Source organism: Equus caballus, chromosome 20 (genome assembly GCF_041296265.1).
Source record: "Equus caballus isolate H_3958 breed thoroughbred chromosome 20, TB-T2T, whole genome shotgun sequence".
Lineage (NCBI taxonomy): Eukaryota > Metazoa > Chordata > Mammalia > Perissodactyla > Equidae > Equus > Equus caballus.
This window is the reverse complement of record NC_091703.1, coordinates 56,370,888-56,390,602: the sequence shown is the minus strand read 5'-3', so window position 1 is coordinate 56,390,602 and position 19,715 is coordinate 56,370,888. Positions and strand designations below refer to the sequence as shown.

General features: G+C 36.8%; 1 protein-coding gene across 6 annotated transcripts in view; it reads left to right on the top strand.

Moving 5' to 3' along the window:
* BMP5 (bone morphogenetic protein 5) overlaps positions 1-17,762 on the top strand; it is a 118,329-nt gene extending 100,567 nt beyond the window's left edge. For 2 of the 6 annotated variants that reach the window (XR_002802323.2, XR_011429813.1), the window contains 5 exons: positions 109-303; positions 10,787-10,863; positions 12,430-12,540; positions 13,191-13,290; positions 15,934-17,762. Coding sequence is in view for 2 of the 6 variants with exons in the window: in XM_001503224.7 (XP_001503274.1) it covers positions 109-303; positions 10,787-10,863; positions 12,430-12,540; positions 15,934-16,083 (533 nt within the window). In the remaining 4 variants the exon portion in view is untranslated. Of the gene's footprint in view, positions 1-108; positions 304-10,786; positions 10,864-12,429; positions 12,541-13,185; positions 13,291-15,933 lie in introns of all 6 variants that reach the window. The other 4 variants (XM_001503224.7, XM_070244780.1, XR_011429814.1 and 1 more) reach the window with 3 other exon arrangements.
* Positions 17,763-19,715: the final 1,953 nt, after the last annotated feature.

The window sequence follows — 19,715 nt, the reverse complement described above, 5'->3', positions numbered from 1 at the left end:
ATAATGTTTTAAAACTTTTCCCTCTTTCAAAGTACCCTCAGAATTCGTTCACGTCAGCCAAACTTTATCTCATTTTCAGGAACCAAGTGCTTGTATATTCTGTTCTAGGACGCAGTATCAACGTAAAATCCGCTGGTCTGGTGGGAAGACATGGGCCTCAGTCAAAGCAACCGTTCATGGTGGCCTTCTTCAAGGCGAGTGAGGTCCTCCTTCGATCTGTGAGGGCAGCCAACAAGCGAAAAAATCAAAACCGCAATAAATCCAGCTCTCATCAGGACTCCTCCAGAGTGTCCAGCGTTGGAGGTAAGATAAAACCAGTTGTGCACAGAGAGTTATGGGGTCATATGCTGCAAATCAAGTAGCCACAATAAATTTACCCTCTGGATATACCTTCATTTGGTCTATTAAATCATCCAGCGATGTTTCTAGCATCTCCAGAATGTTTCATCAGTGGGTCACTCAGTAATTCATTTTAAAATAGGTATGACTTGCCTTCACATGTTGAAAGATTCAGTTCAAATTAAAATCAAGCTGGCAGTAATGAAATTATGAAATGGCTACATCAACAAAGTCCAGCCAAAACCAAACTACGCAACTTACTGAGCTGACTTCCCCAGGGCCTCTCAAAAGTGGACTGGTAACCAGGTAAACATTAAAATATTTGATTAGTACTTAATACATGTGAATCATGCAGCTTAAAACTTTTCTGACAATAAAAGCGGGATTGACTGTATGAGAATTAAGATAATCTGTATAGTTCCATTAATTATTTGGAGGGCTGCTATCTAATCTGCTTTAAGTGTGTCTGTGTGTACACACACATGCATATATAAAATCTAACAACAATATATTACAAATGCACAATTGATCCCGATGTACTTGCAGTTTAATTTTATTAATTGATAGACAAGGAAATAAAATTACAGTTGAGCTGAATGCGTCTCACTGCCAAAATCTGAAGTGATTTAGTCATATTATTTATACTACCAAGTATCTCGTTTAGTCCAGGCTGCAAACAGATTTTCATAAGCTGTTCTTAGATGAAAATGATGACTATTTTATTCCAAGGAACTATCGTTATCTGTAAAAAATAAATCCATTCGAAGGGGAAAGCTTACTCTCCCAACTTAGTACAATATGTTTGTTCATTTGTAAAATATGTATTCTTCTATGTTAATGGCCACCATATGCAGAGGACTTGCGAGGCACCATGGGTGAGCCGGTGAACAAAAGAGCCTGCATCTGCTGTTTCAGCAAATGAGGATGCTTCACGCTTCCAAACAGACACATTCAGACTGTTCGCCATTATTCCAGAAATCTTCATTTTTTCCCAAATCACTTGAAACTGACAAATCATACTGCACTTTTTTATTAAACATGTACGAGTGTTAGATAAGAATGATTATAAATAAAACAAAAACCACATAATAATTTTCTTTTTGCACCTGGGATTCACAACAAAAATACTAAATGGAACTCACGGAATCTTCCTAAAGTGTGGGCACAAGGAGAATTACGTTAGAAAGAAGTCTATTTGGGGTATCTAGCAGCAGAAGCAGAGGGAAGATTTCTGTATGGAGTTACATCGTACTGAATGACATGCCATGGAGAGAGCAATGTTTTAAAATAACTTTCCAACAAATAAGTTTAACCATCTTTTTCACTTGAAAGTAAAACATGATATTAGGGCCTTGTTACAAAGCTATTTTATAAAGATCTTCACAAGATATTTAGTTTGGCAAAAATTGTAATTGCCTAATATGAAAGATGGAGAAAAATAACTTTCTAAGACCTTTTCTTCCTTGTAAATACTAGCCTGTCAAAGTTGTATATTTTTCTTTTCATGTAGAATGGTTCCGAAATTGGTTGAAATGTTTTTAATTTAATGTAGCAGACTGCATTAAGGAAAAGCTTTGTTAAACCTCGAATAGAATAGTAAATAATTTTTGAGGAAATTACAAAGGGAAAATTATAAGTTGTCTGCTTATTGCTAGAGCACCTAATGACTCTGGCAGAGGCGTTCCAGAGACTGAATCATCAAAGTCTTTTTCCCTGTTGGTGAATTCTATTTATCGTCTCTTCCTGACCACAAGTAACAAATGTACTTCTATAACCAGAGATGAATAAAACACATGGAACAGAAATCACGTAACTTTTCACCAGTTTCCTAACACCATTTAGAGTACAAAATTATTCTAATATAGACCAATGTTTTCTTTTTAAAAAGTTTGTCATTGGCAACCATTTCTGTGAAATATGTGGTAGATGGTTTTGGAGCGTGTTCATATTTTGATAATAAGAAAAAAGAAAGTAGCTGGTTTGTGTCTATGAGACTTAACCTTTCAATAGGTAGTAATCAAGCAGACAAGAAAAAGTCTCATAGGATTTGGCCTAAAAGACAGGGGTTTGAGGAAAGGGAAAGCTAATAGAAACACCAAATTTGATACTTAGGAGACTTGAAATGCCAGTGAAGTTTTAAAATTATCCAAATATAAATAATAAATGCTGTAATGCCTCTAGGCTTTTACAATAAGATATTGTTCGAGCACTACACGGCTAAGAAATGGGGAAGTGGGGAGAGCTGTAGGAGGTGTTTGCCTGAGTGCATTTTTTCTGCAGAGCATATCATCAAATGCGGAAAGTCTCACTTAGCGCCCAGTTAAAACCCAGGTCATTCTTGCTGTTTTTATCCCAGTTTTTTCCTATTTCAATGACTCTTGCCTTTCAACTTCTCAATGCCCCTTTATTCTTCCATACGCCTGTGGAAGAGCCTAGAACAATGTCTAGTACAAAACTGGAACCCCCAAAATATTTGTTGACTAAACTACCGTGTTGAGCGTATGGGAAAAACGAACTTCGTCTTTGAAGTAAATATGTGCAGAAACACTGCTCCCAGATTTTCTGCAAAACCTGTCCCTCCTTGTCCCTCTTCAGGTTTTTGGCAAGAAGGTTGAGCAAACACGTTTTGGGAGGTAGTGCATCTTTCACGATGAGGCAGCACAATGTACGTGTATCAGAATTGGGTGTGGGAGGGAAGGAAATGGAAGCAAAGCTAAATTTTAAGTTAGCTTCACTTTAAGATAAAAAGACACTAATTTGATAAGAGTTTAAAGAACTTACTGAGAGCAAAATGATGTGCAAAGGAATATATCAACACTGCAAAGAACAGAGTCTTAAGAATTTGGGGGGCCAGCCCCTTGGCCAAGTCATTAAGTTCGCGCGCTCCAGTTCAGCTTCAGCGGCCCAGGGTTTCGCTGGTTCGGATCCTGGGCGCAGACACGGCACTGCTTGTCAGGCCACCTTGAGGTGGCGGCCCACATGCCACAACTAGAAGGACCTGCAACTAAGGTATACAACTATGTACTGGCGGAACTTGGGGAGAAAAAGCAGAAAACAAAAAAAAAGAATTTGGACGAACTAACAGGGCAAATGGCAAGCTGTGGTTCCCTGCAGAACTGCTTGAAAAGATTGCTTACTGCGTGCTGTATACTAGGGATCTTTGAAGGCGAATTCAATCACTGGCGGCCCTGCCTGAAACCATGGTGATATTTTAGGACAAGTCTTTCAGGAAGTCATTGAAATGGAAACCTTCTGCACTTATTCTCCACTCTGATAGGCACTATGTCTTACTTAACGGACACAATGTAAAGTCACGCCTCTTGTACAAACAGATATTAATCAAAATCAGATAGAACAATTAATTGACATTATTTCTTCAGAATGTTTTATATTATATAATTAATGTACTTTTTCATTATTTAAAAATAATCGAATCATAAATAAAGCTAAAATTCTCCCTTTATCACTTAATCCTTTTGAGATAGGGTACCAGGATACACTGGTATCAACATGGTATGCGTACTTCCAAATCTTTTCCTCTATACATATGTCTCTTTTGTTATGTTACCAAGGAGATATCAACACTGAGACATCATAATTGTCCAAAGTCTATAGTTTACTAAACCTGAAGGTTCACTCTCAATGTTGTACATTCTGTGGGGTTTGGTCAAGTGTGTAATGACATATATCCATCATATAACACCATACAGAGCATCTTTACTGCCCTAAAAATCCTCTGTCTGCCTATTCATCTCTCTCTTCCCCCATCAACCGCTGATCTTTTTATTGTCTCCATAGTTTTGCTTTTTCCTGAATGTCATGTAACTGATTTTACATATTTTTTTAACAATGTGTCTCAGCTATCTTTCAAGCTGAGCAACCTCATTCTTTTTAATGCTGCCATATATTCAATGGTGCTTGGATCAGAGTTTATTTAATCTTGTCACGCTTTAAAGACATTTTGATTGTTTCCAAATCGGGGCTCTCAAAATCAATGCTGCAGTGAAAATCCTGCAAGGCTGCACATGTGAGAATGTTTCTCATCCACATTACTTCTACAATAATTAACACTAAAAGCTGATATATGTGACCTGAAACATGCGAAATTGTGGGAATCTTTCCTAAAACAACAATTATTTTGCTGCATATAATATCTTGCTCTATCTCTCTCTATCTCTCTCCATCTGTACACTTATCTACATCTCCCTATCATCCTATAATCTGATCCTGGGTCCACCACTCACTAGTTGTATAATCTTGGACAAGAAATGTCACCTCTCTCTGCCTCTGTTTGTTCATCTGTAAAGTGGGAATGTTAATAGTAACTGCTTCATAGGGTAAGATTACATGACTTGTGAGGATTAAATAAGTTAATATGTATAAAGAACTGAGGACAGTAGTACATGCTCATTCAGGGGTAGCCATTATTATTGTTCTTTTCAAGATGACTTTGTATGGTTTGGTTTTTTAGAGCTGGTACATAAAGAATTCAGACTCTTACATCACAAAAAACTAGAGATTCTCTGTCTCTCTAGTAAGTACCCATATCTCTGATCACCTATTGAGATTTCGTGGCCTTTCAGACTTCAGCAGTAAGAGAGATTTTAGAATCTTTAACATAAATTGGCCAATCTACCTGAGCAATTAATTATATAATATAAAAAAAATTGTCAATAGATATTAAGGCATTGTGTCTGTTGTCAAGTTTCTGTCTAGAGAGAATCCACTGAGAGAATATACCTGGGCATGATTTATTGTGAAATGACATTTATTCAATACTAAATAAGCCCCCATTAGGTGACAAGAGCAGTATTAACTATCTGCTGATAAAAGATGGATGGCATAAGGTCTCCTTAAAAAGTGCTCACACAGACAATGGGAAAGACACACACAAGCGTAGCTGTAAGGTAGATTGAGAGCAGGAAAGTTAGAGCACAAGAAGACTTCGTGAGGGACTTATGTGAGAAAGAACAGACATTTACCAGAAATGGAGGGGAGGACGAAGGCATTTCAGACTGATGTACGTGGTCGTAGTACCTTGTACCAGTGTCACCTGGCTGGGTATGCAAGTATTCTTGTGTGAGAGACATGTGATATCAGCCATAAAATTATGCAGAGACCAAATCACAAAGAGTAGGGTATGTGATAGAGCGAGCTATGGTGTCTTCATGCAGGCCGTTGGATAAAGGAGTGCCATAATCAGATATGCATTTTAAAAAGTTAAATTTGGCATCAGAGTGAAGGATAGGATGCCAAGGGAGGAAATTAAGAGCCCAAATAATGATCAGGAGTCTAGTCCAACCCTCCAAGCAATAAAGATCAGAGATTGGAGAGAGGGGAAGTGGAAACCAAAACATGTGATGGGGCCAGCAGTGGGTGGGTGAGACAGGACTGGAGACGGGAGTGTCAAGAAGAAGTGGAAGGTGTAGGAAAAAGATGTAGCTATGAGCCCAAATTGTTAGATAAAGCATAGGACTTGACAGTGCCACAGGAAACAAAGTAAAAGACAAACATCAAGGATGGAGCCTCCTGCGGGAAAGCAATTCCATAAAAGAGGCAAAAGACTTAGGTCAGAGATGTAAGAGGTGAGCAGGGCTGAAGTGCTATCCTAGGATGAAGTTACCAGAAAAGGATGTTGAAGAAGAATGGGGTAACCAAGAGTGCAAAGGGCTTCCAACAGGTTAACTAGGCTAGAAATGGGTCAGTTACTGGGGCTTTGTGGACCAATTTAATGTAGGATAGGAGGGAGGAAGAAAGAAAATCAAGAAACTTACTAAATTTTCTGGCTTGGGCCGCTAGATGACTGGTGATCCTGTTAACCAAACGAGTGAGCACTGAAGTCCCAAGTGAAAAAGTGAGTAGGAGGCGTCTGGGGCACTTACATTTATTGATGCCTGGCAGGCAATTAGAAACTCAGGTTTGTGGAGAGGTTTTTCTGTCAGTGAGCTCTAAGGTGAGCATGTTATTTGGATCATCCTCATAGACACTTTAATAACTAACTGGTTAGTTATTATTTTGTGGTGTCTGTTTTGTGTCACACATTTGTACATAGACCCACACAGTTATCCCTACACAAATAAATAACAGTAATTCCTTCTGGGTTGTGTGCAAATTCAAATGAAGAATTCACTGACTATGGAAGATGGTGACTAGGTTAGAATAACAGTAACATTTTGAAATCTCCCATCTTTTGGGGGGATTGTTATTTTTTGGGGTTCATTATGAATTTCTCTGTCCCCAACGCCTTATCGAAATGTATCTTATTGAGTGGTCTACTTTAGCACCATTCCTGCTTCTTTACGTCTTATACCTTCATTCATTTATCATTTTCGTTTTCTGTAAGTTCATTAAAATCCTGGTGCTGTAGCTGCTGACTCCCTTTCCTTTTGGAAAGTAAGCGTGAGAATGCTAACATCTCTTTTGCTTTGAAACACAGTATCTCGTTATATTTGGTTTGTTTACGTAATTGCCACACTTAAGCGTTAAATTGTATTTTGGATTTTTTTTCTTTTCTTTTATAGTTCCTCCCTTAAAGAAGCTAATACTAGATTTGAAAGAAAAAGAAACCCAAAATGGCATTTGGAGTTGTTTGGATTTGATTTTCTTTTGTTCCCTTCTTAGCTACGCTATGCTAGCCCATGTTTATTTACTTGGTTGTTTCTTTCAGGGACTAGTAGACAGAACATGGAAGCCCTATGTAGATTTCAGGATTTTTTTTTCCACTTTTTACCTCCAAGTACTTTTTTTCACGATCTTTTTCTAAGATAAAATAGTTTTTTAAAAGTCAAATGCAGAGAAAGATTAAATTTACACTGTTTCCAGAAATTGATCATTAAGAAATGTGCAATAAGGATTTAGCAATACTTTCAATATGGTGGCAGTGGTTTCTCACTATTATTGCCATTAAGAGACAAAACAAAGAAACGCTGCATTTATAGCACCTGCCTTATGGTTGAGGAATGTTGGCATGTTTTTCTAGTGTTGACTGTGGCACCAGAACATTTTGGTAATTTCTGGCATGACCCTGCATTTGTAGGCAGGCTCATCAACAGTTGCATTATGTCCATTTTGTTTTAATATCTGAAGGGCTGCCAATCAATATGTTTTAAAGATATAAATCTAATTTCCTTACCCTTCCTCCCACAGTTTATTCTGCCAACCATTTATAGTAAACCTAATAGTAAACCTAACTGCAGACTGTGCTGGTTTGGGTACAACATTTACTTCACTCAGTATCCATTAATTTTTATTTCTGACAGAATAAACATATGGTCCTAACGCTCTATGAAATCAGACTCTTGGAACCAGATTCTGTTATAAATTTCATTGCTCGTTACCTTTATGTGATGTTACATTATATACATCACTTAGCCTGCATGAAAAGCTGCATAGATGGAACAGATATAGTTTTACTTTGAAGTTTTACTTTCTTTCTTTTTCTATAAACATGGAATTCAAATAACCATATTCATAGTTTATGTCTTTTCACATATACTAGTATGTGTTATTGGCTACAAAGTCTTTATTCATATTCAATATTCTTAATTAAGAAAAGGATGAGTGAATAAATATTCTCATTATTGTCTAACGCAGGAGTTGGCAAAGTAAGTTCTGAAAGCCGAATCCAGGCCGTCACCTGTTTTTGTACGGCCCAATTGCTAAGAATGGCTTTTACGTTTTTAAATGTTTGAAAAAGACTCAAAAGAAAAATTATATTTGGTTTTGTGTAGAAATCATATGAAATTCAAATTTTGGTCTCCATAAGAGAAGTCTTATTGGAATATAGCCACATCCATCCATTTACATCTTGTCTATGGCTTCTTTCATGTTGTAGTGGCAAAGCTGAGTCACTGCAAGGGAGACCCCAGAACATAAAATACTTATTCTCTGCCTTTGTAACGAAAAAGTGTCTTTTTCCCTAAAAACGGTAAAAGGAATTATCTATTACATTAACTCTTTGTGCTGTTCTAATTAAGGGGATGTTTATTCAAAGAATAAACTTTGAAAGTTTCAAATAAATTCTCTTTCCCCCATTTTCCATCATTATCTATATATTTAATTTGTTTTAATGAAGGCAGTTGCACAGTAGGAATAAGTCTGATCTAGAAGTAAAAAGTTCCTGAGTTCAAAATTGAATCATTATCTTGTTTTCTAGACTGACATTAAGTAATTAGTTGAAGTAACTGAAAGGCAGATGACAGGTCCCGCTAAGATGGGCCCCTTGGATCTTTGTTGTGCCTACATCTTCAGTGAGCTTGAGGGTGACTGAACTGGAAGGTTACACCTTAAGACAGCCAGCTTCTGCGGCGTCCACTGCTGCATTGATTTGCCAGAGATGACTGTCAGCATGAATGTCGCGTTCGTTCCTAGAAGAAAAAGTTAGCTGTCTTCTTTGAAAATAAATTATTTGCTAGCTCCTTTGCCCTAAATTTTTCTCCCTTTCATACTTCATATTGGAAATTATCAACATGGGTTGGCTTTTAGAATGCTATTTGTATAAAGTGTGAACACACTGTAGAGAAGACAATATAAAAAGATTTTCTGTAAATTCTGTCTTTCTTCAGTATTTCACTTTATTCCAGATGCAAGACTGGGGCTCTTCATTCGTCCTTCATCCTTTTGCACAACAATAAAGCTTATGGGTTTTTCAGATTATATTCCAAAATAGGTAATGGAAATAATGTGTTTCTCTTGCTTCCAATCATTTGTGGAACACTCTGAGGAATTCATTCATTAATTCCTCAAATATTTTTTGAATACCTACTGTGTGCCAGATTCTATTCCTGATGCTGGAGATATATCAGCAAACCAAACAGAAACATACAAAATTTTTACCCTTGTGGAGCTGACATTCTAGTGGGAGGAAACAGGCAAGAACCGATGTACGTAATAAACGAGGCAATGGCATAGCATATGCCAGAGATGATAAGCGAAATGGAAAAGAAACTCAGAGCGCGGGGAGGGAGATCAGGAATGTCGAGGTGGTAGCTTTGATCTTAAATAGGGCGGTCAGTGAAGGCCTCATTGACAAGATGACATTAAGTGAAGAGTTGAAGCTACGGGTGTTAACTATATAGATATCCAGGGGGAGAGCATTTTGGGGAGAGGGAATATGAGAGTGAAGACTCTAAGGTGGGAGAAACCTGACCTGTGTGCAAAACAGCAAACAGGTGTCATGGCCAGAGTGGAATGAAGGAGGGGACGAGTAGTAGAACGAGTCAGAGAGGTAGTAGGGCCAACCATAGAGCCTTGTATGCCACTGTGCAGATATTTCATTCTTAGTGATATGGGGAACCGTAGTGGGACATTTTGCTTGGAAGTAACATAATTTTTTGTTAAAAGGTGCAGATATTTCATTCTTAGTGATATGGGGAACCGTAGTGGGACATTTTGCTTGGAAGTGACATAATTTTTTGTTAAAAGGTCCACTTTTCGTTGTAGGGGGGCCAGGGCAGAAGCAGGGAGAGTAGCAATGAGGATATTGTAGTAATTTAGGTGAGAGAGGATGGCATCTTGGACCAGGATCAGTCATGGAGGTGATGAGAGAGGGTGGATTTTGAACCTATTGAAGGTAAAATGTGTAGGATTTCCTGACAGATTGAATGTGTGAGTGAAAGGAAAGAGGAGTATGTTTTGACTCCAAATTTTTAAAATTAATTAATTTTCTGCCTAGGAAGCTACCATCAGTCAAGAATAGAGAGGTCTATGGGGCTGACCCAGTGGTATAGTGGTTAAGTTTGCGCACTCCTCTACCGCAGCCCAGGGTTTACGGATTTGGATCCTGAGGGTGGACCTACACACTGCTCATCAAGCCATGCTGTGGTGGCATCCCACATACAAAAATAGAGGAAGATTGGCACAGATGTTAGCTCAGCGACAGTCTTCCTCACCAAAAAAAATTTTAAAAAAAGAATGGAAAGGTCTAGATGGGACAGGTTTTAGGAGGATGATCAAAAGGTCTACTTTGGGTTTCCTGAGTTTAAGATATTTATTAAATAAAATCAACTCAGTAAGATCCCAGTTGGCACTTTCCCAATGTCTGTCTCATGGAAGATGTTAAAAAAGTATTGTATGAATACTTGATATATTTAAATATATTAAATACCACTCTAATGTGAATGAGTTAATGAATGAGCATTCACTGAGCAGCCGGTACTCAGTGAGTAGAGGACATCAGGCTGTGCACCATCACATGGGGGCATCTAACAAAACCCCAGTTAGAACCTGACAAGGTAAATGGTATTGTTTACATTTTACAGAAGAAGAAATGGGACAAGGGACTTGCCTGAAGTTCACATGGTTAGTTAGTAGCTCCTAGTTTTAAGATTCAAATTCATATTTGACAATTCAAATACAGTCTCTTATTTATTTTATCAGTGATATCACAAAGGAAATATTAATATACCTGGTGAGCTGCCATTTGTTAAAATTTGATTTTTATCTGCAGATTATAATACAAGTGAACAAAAGCAAGCCTGTAAGAAGCATGAACTCTATGTGAGTTTCCGGGATCTGGGATGGCAGGTAAGGATGGTCAATCAACTGAGGTGTGTCTTCTCTGCTTTATTATACATCCTGAGTTACTCGTAATCTTTATCACTAATTTTTCTGATACAGTAACCCGTTATTTTTGACATGGCTCTTCAGTATATGCATTATCCATATCATTTTCTTTTTTGAGGAAGATTAGCTCTGAACTAACATCCACTGCCATTCCTCCTCTTTCCTTTTTTTGCTGAGGAAGATTGGCCCTGAGCTGACATCTGTGTCCATCTTTCTCTGTTTTATATGTGGGATACCTGCCACAGCATGGCTTGATAAGCGGTATGTAGGTCGGTGCCTGAGATCTGAACCGGCAAACCCTGGACCCCTGAAGCGGAGCATGCAAACTTAACTGCTGTGACAACAGGCCGGCCCCTATCCATATCATTTTTATTTCTCCATTATCCTTTCACCATTGAAACACAGTTTTTAGAGTTTACAGTAAAAAACAACTATGCTGAAGAAGAAATGTAACCCTATGATATTTAGAAAGTAGAAAAATGTGCTGTTGTTTAAATATCCCAAACTTTTAATTTCAATATCAATTTTTCAAATTAACTACAGCAATTCCATTTGCCCCCTGTGGTCCCAAAATATCAGACTAAGAAATAGACTCCTCGACTATGAGGTCTCTGTCATAAGACAAAATACAGACAACAGTTTTTCTTCTTGCACTTAAAACTCTTACTGCTGTCTTTTACATATGCTTCACAACCAGCTGAGGAGGAGGATTTAACCAAAATAGTTTTTACTGGCTCTATGTCATAATAGTTTAAATTGAAGGTTTTAGATTACATTATCCCATTACAATGTATCCTCAGAATATGAGCTATCTTACTGAGAAGTAATATTAAAATGTAAACACTTTCAAATTTATGATAAACCTTCAACATCAACATTCAATAATTTTACATTTGGGCCAAGTTTTACATCTCTGGGAAAAAAGTCAGGGCAACCATTACATGTGCCAATTTTTTACTTCCTAAATTTTTCACGTGCAGTTTTCAGGAATTTGCTCCCATTCATTTCTTCTAAAGAGTTTATAAAGTTAATACATGAATGGAAAGAAAAACAGCACGAGGAACAAATGTTAAAGCTTTAGGAGGCTGTCAAGCTTCGAAAACCAACAATCAGTTATTAAGAAGTAATGAGAATTATCTCAATTAAGTTTATTCTTTTCCTTTCTGGTTCACTTGAACTTTCCAGAGTTCATCATTTCCTGTTTAAACAATATTTAGAAAGCTATTTCATGATTATGGTTTTATTCGTGAATACATGGATTTAATACATGCTATGAATATCTTACATAGTGACCTCTTGGGAGAAATTACAGAGGACAATTTCTTGTGAAAATATTTATACTTTTCTTGTAAACTTCAGCTTAAAAATAAATTAAGGGCTTGGAGGAGGCTGTCCTATTAGAATAATTGTTGGACCAAAAAAGGAAACCTATCCAGGTTAAACATGTTTGAGTATTCTTTAAGAATTACTTTTCTTTCTTTTTATTTTGGTGATATTATATTTTTGTTCTTTTTTGTGCATTTTTAGGACTGGATTATAGCACCAGAAGGATATGCTGCATTTTATTGTGATGGAGAATGTTCTTTTCCACTCAATGCCCATATGAATGCCACCAACCATGCCATAGTTCAAACTCTGGTATGCTTTGATTTTGTAGCGTTGGAAATGGTTTATGATGCAAGCATCACATAAAATTGTTTTAAAGGAAAGCATCCATTTATAGTTATGCAGTGCATTATCTTCTTTTCTCAAACTCCTTTGGTACTTTTTAGAGCCAAAATAACAAATTGTGAGTATAGCCAGGAAATGCAGGCTGGTTTAAAGAATAATCCTGATTCCAGAATGGGGAGGATTCAGCTAGGGAATTAGAGTAATCACATGAAGTGGTCATTCTGCACCGATTTCTTCACTACACAATATCCAGCAGGTTCCCAGGGGTTGTTTCTAACCCAGCAATTCACTAGTAATCATTGCAAAAACATCGAATAATAGCTGCACTGAATTTCATCTGAGGGGGTTACTCTAATTATTTCTGATTGTTCCATGACATACTTTGGTATTATGAACGTTCTTCAATGTGGAATATAAGTAGAAGACTCATTTCTATTGCTTGATACCTTTGTTTGGTAATCTTTCAGGTGGAATTATTCTTCATTTTTTTTCCCTTCCACACTCAGGAATTTAGCAGTGATTTAATCTCTAATAACCGAGGCTTGTTTTTATGAAAAAGATAGTGAAATGTTGATTTCATGGTCTCTAAATGTTTGTACTCTATCTAATGAGCTCAGGAAACCTCTTGAGAGTCTGACATACCTGCCTTATGGAGTGTGACTTATTGCTGTGGCAGAGAGACAACCTCTGGAAGACTAAGCAAGAGGCTCCTAGAAGGTGCAATAGCCTATGTGATATCATTAAAATGAATGTTTGCGTTAATATGAACATTTTAACTGTACGTAATTAGGAGAGAAGGAAGGGAACAACTTATTTTAGATGCAAACTCAATGATGGGATACATGGCCATTGTTGGATGGCTGTAAGAGAGCAGAAGCTATGAGAAAAAAAAATCTCTTTGTGGGCGAGGCTTGTTTATGACCAAAACAAGAGTAACTATGAGAATTTGTGAGGAGTTGACTCTTCGGATTACTTTTTTCACAATTAATTTAAAATTTAAAGTGGATGGAAAGGTTATCCCAGTTTCCTTCTGAATAAGGAATGGTCTCCATAAATGGAGAGATTAAATCTTTGAATGGCTTGATGTTTTGCTGGCATCTTCACTGACTTCAGAGGTACTGCAGAATAGGTAGACACCAAAGACGCTCATCGATGGCAACTAGAGCGTGAGCGTTGTCAAAAACGTTGGCAATAACCTTGGAGTGAAGAAACACAGAGAAATAAAACAAATATGCATTTTGAAAGGTAGTCGTTTATAAATGTTCTTTTTCTTTAGTCTGGACCAATGAGATTGCCTACTTCTGTGCCATATACAAAGTATAGAGTAAACTCCTGGGGAAATTTTAAGGTCTGCTATGACTTCGTCTTTGCTATCCACAAAGATAAGTACTTGATACAGGGTATCATTTCTGGGGGTTGAGGATCAGGTATGCTCTGCAAGGATGAGTGTGTTGTGTTCAAACTTCCATGGGTAACAAGAATCCATGAAGTCTAGTCTTGTAGCCTTGTCTATGGGAATTCACATTGACCTGAAAGCCAGTCACATAGAGAGAATGCCGCCGTTTCGTGCCTTGAAGGGACAGCCATGATCACTATCTTTCTGTAGGGTCACGAGGAACAGCCACTATTAGCTTATAGAGAAATGTCATTTAATTTCTCAGAAAATTCTTTGCCTCTTTTAACTGTCATCTCAATGACTCAGAAAGTAGACATTTGCTTCCTTAGATGTGTATCTAACTCATCAAAGGTTCCCTCAGGCTGAGCAATGCTTAATTATTGCAAAAAGTCTTTGCCAAATTCTCCCCCTTTCTCTCATTTTTCTTTTTCTTTTTTTCTTATAAATATATAACTACACATTGTCAGCTTTTAGGGCTGTAGTCTAGAAGGCAGTGTCAAAAAACAAACATTTAAAAAAAAATCTGACACGGATTTGGAACAGGACCCTGCTTTGCATTACTGTCCTGGGATATGGGACATACGTCATTGCAAAACTTGAAGCGTACATGGGGAAGTTTGCTTTTGTTTCCTGGCATTGTGTACTCTCTACGTTTGTTCTGTGAAGGACATGAAACAAGAAGACAGGCATGTTTGTTGCTAAAGAAAAGCATGTTTGTGACTAATATGTTTGAGAAGCCATTCAAGAACAATCCATTTTTTTGGAGCGACTGCTCCGTGAGGCTGCCAAGGCCATTGAAACAGGGAGTTATCCGTCATGAGTGTATGGGTTATGGAAGATAAAGCTGATGAGGGACACAGGCTGCATCTGAAATTTGTAGAAACTGTCCAACTTTTAGTTTTGTGAAGTCTTAGGAAATTTCAAGTTCGTGTCAGATCACCTCATTTTTCCTGCTGTTTTTGTCCACATGCAAGGCTCCTATATCATTTCAGCCAGCACACTGTGCAGCCAAAACTCCAAGAGACCGTATTCACTTTTTGTCAATCCCTTAGGACTCATCAGTGGCAATTCCCATAAACTCCTTTGGGGGAAGGACCAGGGTAGGTGGGTGGGAAGGGAGGAACCACGTTCTGGCTCCTTGGTCAATTACTGCAAATCATAGGCAGACAGCCAGTCTGATCAAAATGAGAATAAACCCTTTACTTAAGCATTTCACTTTCCACCTACAGCCACCTTTTTAGGCTTTTGCGGGAGATGGATATTCAATTCGTAAAATATCTAGGCTCCTTACCTCTGCTTTAGCTTGGCCTGCTTTTTGGCATTTGTCTAGAGAAGAAAGTAAAAGGGTATTAAACTCCAGCCAATCTGGTAAAAAATTCTGCGAAGAGTTGAAATCATTGCTTTAAAGCAACTATTGGATTATACCTGGAGTTTATTTTACTGTGACTTTTATGCTTGCTTTACGATGGAAAATTAAGAGTTGGCAAAACTTTTATGATTTATTGTTTAATTATCCTTTTAAAAATAATTCTTAGATCCAAATCTTTCTACAGTCCAATTGTGTGGCTTCATTGATTTGCATTTATAATTTCCATATTTCTCATGAAATAAATAGAAGCAGTCGTTCTAACCCAAAGCAACTCAGTGCTAGTTGCCACGGTCTTTCCCGCAGGAAAATTTCCACTGGCTATTCCATAGAGGGAGTTTTCCTTACGTGGTAGAATATTTTTCAAAGCCCCAACACATAAGTAGAACTTCTGGGTTCATTCTAGGTGTTAATGCTCAAGAATACATCCTTCACTACGGGCAGCCACCCCCATCCCAGCCATTGAACATAAATAGGAGGATGCTGGTCAGCTCAGGGGTGTGCTGACTGTGAATGATAAAACAAGCATAGTATTTTAAAGCTGCAGACAAAATGTCTACCTTATTTCTTAAAAAAAAACCACTTTTTTCTTTCCCAGGTTCATCTGATGTTTCCTGACCACGTACCAAAGCCTTGTTGTGCTCCAACCAAATTAAATGCCATCTCTGTGCTGTACTTTGATGACAGTTCCAATGTCATTTTGAAAAAATACAGAAATATGGTAGTGCGCTCATGTGGTTGCCACTAATATTAAATAACAATGGTAATAAGAAAAAGATCTGTATTAAGGTTTATGACTACAATAAAAAGTCTACTTTCAGACAAAAGGGGCGTTTCATAAAATTAGTCTGGCTCATTTCATCTCTCTACTTATGTACAATATCATGTATATAGTCACTTTTATTTATTTAAAGGTATATATTCTTCTTTGTGGATGCCTTATCAAGAAAATCTATTTTATAGGTCACTACATTGTACAATAGATCGCCCAGTCTAACTTTCAATGGGATATGCTAAGTCCAATTCCATTCCAACAGTTTTTCTAATACAATTTTTATATAATTTTCTGAAATTAGAACTCCTTTGACTCTTAAATATTGTTGAAGGAAATTGAATGCATTTGGTTACGTTGTGCCAAGGAAAACTATGATATGATATTTATTTAGAAATAAAACTTAAAAAGATAGCAACCCAAACAAAAATTCTTGGATAAACACAATTTTTCTTTTAGAGTTTCTGCTTCGTTAGATAAAGTGAAATGTTGAACTGAATTTGAATAAATAAATGGTAGGCAGAAGATAGAAGCTGCAAGATTGCACATAATTGTTATAACTGTTTGCTTTAACAGAATTGGTGTAACTGTAGGAGCGCGTTCCTTCTTGGCTTGTGGATTGTAGATTTTGCAAAGAGCTCAAAGCTCCAGCAATTTTGTGGAGACAGGTTTGAGCCTGTGTCCATAACTTTCCAAGTTAACGCTAAAAAATTGTAGCACAACCTTCTTACCTCAAATAAATCATGTCTGCCTATTATCTAGAACACTACTGCTGCAGATAATTTTCAGATTTAAAGAGTCCAAAATAAAGAAACATTTACATGTGCTCCACTTCCCTCCCCACTGACAAGAGTCGCTGCATGCCTAAAATATACCGGAGCAAAGATGCCGACAGAGCCATTTTCCTTAGCTCTCCTTTATAACTGAGTTTGCTGATTGATGTGATGCAAGGGATTTTATTTAGAGTAAAAGCACTGAAACTAAACTGGAGGAAATTACCAAAAATCCCAGAATGGCTTTGACAGAATTGCCATTTCCAAAGACCAGCTGAGATCCATTTTTCATATCTTTGAGAATGAGCTCAATGAAAACCTGATTTTGTAAGGGGATTTTGTAAACCTTTCTCCAAGCACAAATAATTCCAAACGGGAAGGTTCTGTTGTGTGTATGTGCATGTGTGTCCTTCCCTCTGAAATTAATTTATTTTCTCTCTCTGTTTCTCTCTCTGTCTTCTAAGGCTTTTCTTTAACACACACTGACTTCTTGAATACTGACGTTTAGATGGATAACTTGCTGTTTCATGGTGGCTCCACGGTTAGCTTTATTTACAGTTCATCTAAAATACTCATAAAGCACCATTTATTATTCACTTTTTTGGGTCTTTCAAATAAAACTTATATCAGAAGTAACTTCAAAAATGTTATGGGTTTGTCATTCAGGTCTATTGCAATGTTGTTTTAAAAGACAGTCTATCTTAAAGAAAATTGGATAATAACTATTTGGGGGGTACGTTAATTAATATATTTTTTGATTAATGGTGTACCATTGTAAGAATAAGAAATGGAAGTCTATTATATTATTCTTTAAATGTGCTGTTTAAAATATATTTCTATATTTTAAAATATATTAAACGTGTGATGCTAGTTTCTACTGTGCTTCTCGATTTGGCTCTTTATTTAAGAGGGATACAAAATGTAAGCAAGTATGTCACAAATGAAGAATATAAGAATATCAGATGTAAAATGTTTGTGGGTTACTGATTCTTTAAGTTGTTTTTAATTGCTAAAACTAGTTTTTGTGTTGTTAATAAATAAGTCACCATTAAATGAACCAAGCAACAATCCATGAATTAATATTTTCTTAATCTATTCAAACAACAAAGGAATTTTAAAAATAGCGAAAGATGATTAGGATGAGAAAATACTTCTCTTGTTCTCTTTCATTTAAGAAGGAATATAATTGACATCAATATTTTCACCTTTTCTCAATTATATATGTACATATATGGAGATGTGGATATACACATATGCACAGATGCTCCGTCACATTATTCTCAAATAGCTATTATAGTAAATTCTTAGTATTACTTTGGTTACCAGAAATCAGAATAACTTTGCCTATTTTAACACAATCCAAACTACTCAGATCTTTTTAGCTGGTTACGTATTGGCTTTTTTGTTTGTGTGTGTCTTTGTTTTTAATTTTTCTGCTTTATATGTATTTTGCTTTGCAAAGTGGCCCTAATCCTTTGTGAAAATAGAAGAGCAAAAAACACAAATACTCAAGTTCTTTAAAACTAAGGCAAAAATAAATCGTCTGCGTTGAACTAAAGAAAGAAGGATAACACAAGAAAGAAAATCCAAAATTATTTTTTCCTTAAGTAAAGAACTCTCGTTTTATAATCCCTGTATCACCATCATCTGAGCCAGAGTCTACTGGCTACTATACAGTCTGGCAAATATCATCTCCCAAGACATTTACAGTGAAGAATTAGCTCACGTTGCATCCCCCTTCAAGGCAGAAGAACTCCTCCTTCCCGAACACGAGTCACCGTCTCACAACCATTCCTTCCAGGGCTCAGTCTATCCAATTCCCATCGCAGATCACCTGCTTTTCTGCGTTTTCTCTTTGGCACTTTTTTTTGGCCTGAAACTTTTTAAAGTTAGAAGTGAAGAAAGCTTTTCTGATAAAACATCTACATTGCTAGGTATACATCTATAAATCTGTATTTTATCAAGTTTCATGACGATCATAGTTGAAGAGAAAGTAGGAAAAGTAACAATCAATGCCAGTATTTATTATTATTTAGGCAGAAAAGTGACACTATATCCAAGTGAGCAATTTAAAAATAGCAAAGGCTTTGCAAAAAATTACTTCCAAGTCCATTGTAGTATTTGTTAAAACCTGGTTAAAAGACGGAGAGTTCAAAGACAGGAGAAACTGGGTCAGATGTAAACTTTTAAAAATACAAAGAAATTTCAGAAACTTTCAAACATGCACGTTAACCTTGTATTGTAGTTTCAATTTGATGGAGGCAACCATCCTCGAAGCTAGCTAGCTTCGAGGTCAGAGTACATACACAATGGGGAGAGGATGGGTGGATGCCCCACACCCCACAGCCTCAAATTCTGCACCTTATCCATAGGAAGATAAGAGAGGGAACACTGCATAACAGCCTCAAGACTCAACCGGTCTAGAAACAAGACCTAAACTGATGGTTTAGTGGGCTGTGAGCCCTGTTTTTTCCCAGTTCATTGTGGCTAATATTACATGGTAGAATATAATAAAAACTACTTAAAAAGTTTGACTGTGTTTATTTTCCTGAAGTACCTATAAAAAAAGAAAAGAATTATCTTCCTTAAACCACAAGATCAATAAGATGTCTTAGATTATAGCTTTATACTTTCTTCAATAAAACACATATAGAGACATGTAATACATAAGTGTATTTTTATGTGTTTTAGAGAAGAGGGAATAAAAATGTGAATATAAAATATTTTAAGTAAATCAATAGAACTTTCTGGGAAGGAAAAATATAAATTTAAACTTTATGAGATGTGTTACAACAGTGGCTTAGATATCACTGGTGAGAAAAATAGTGAGCTGAA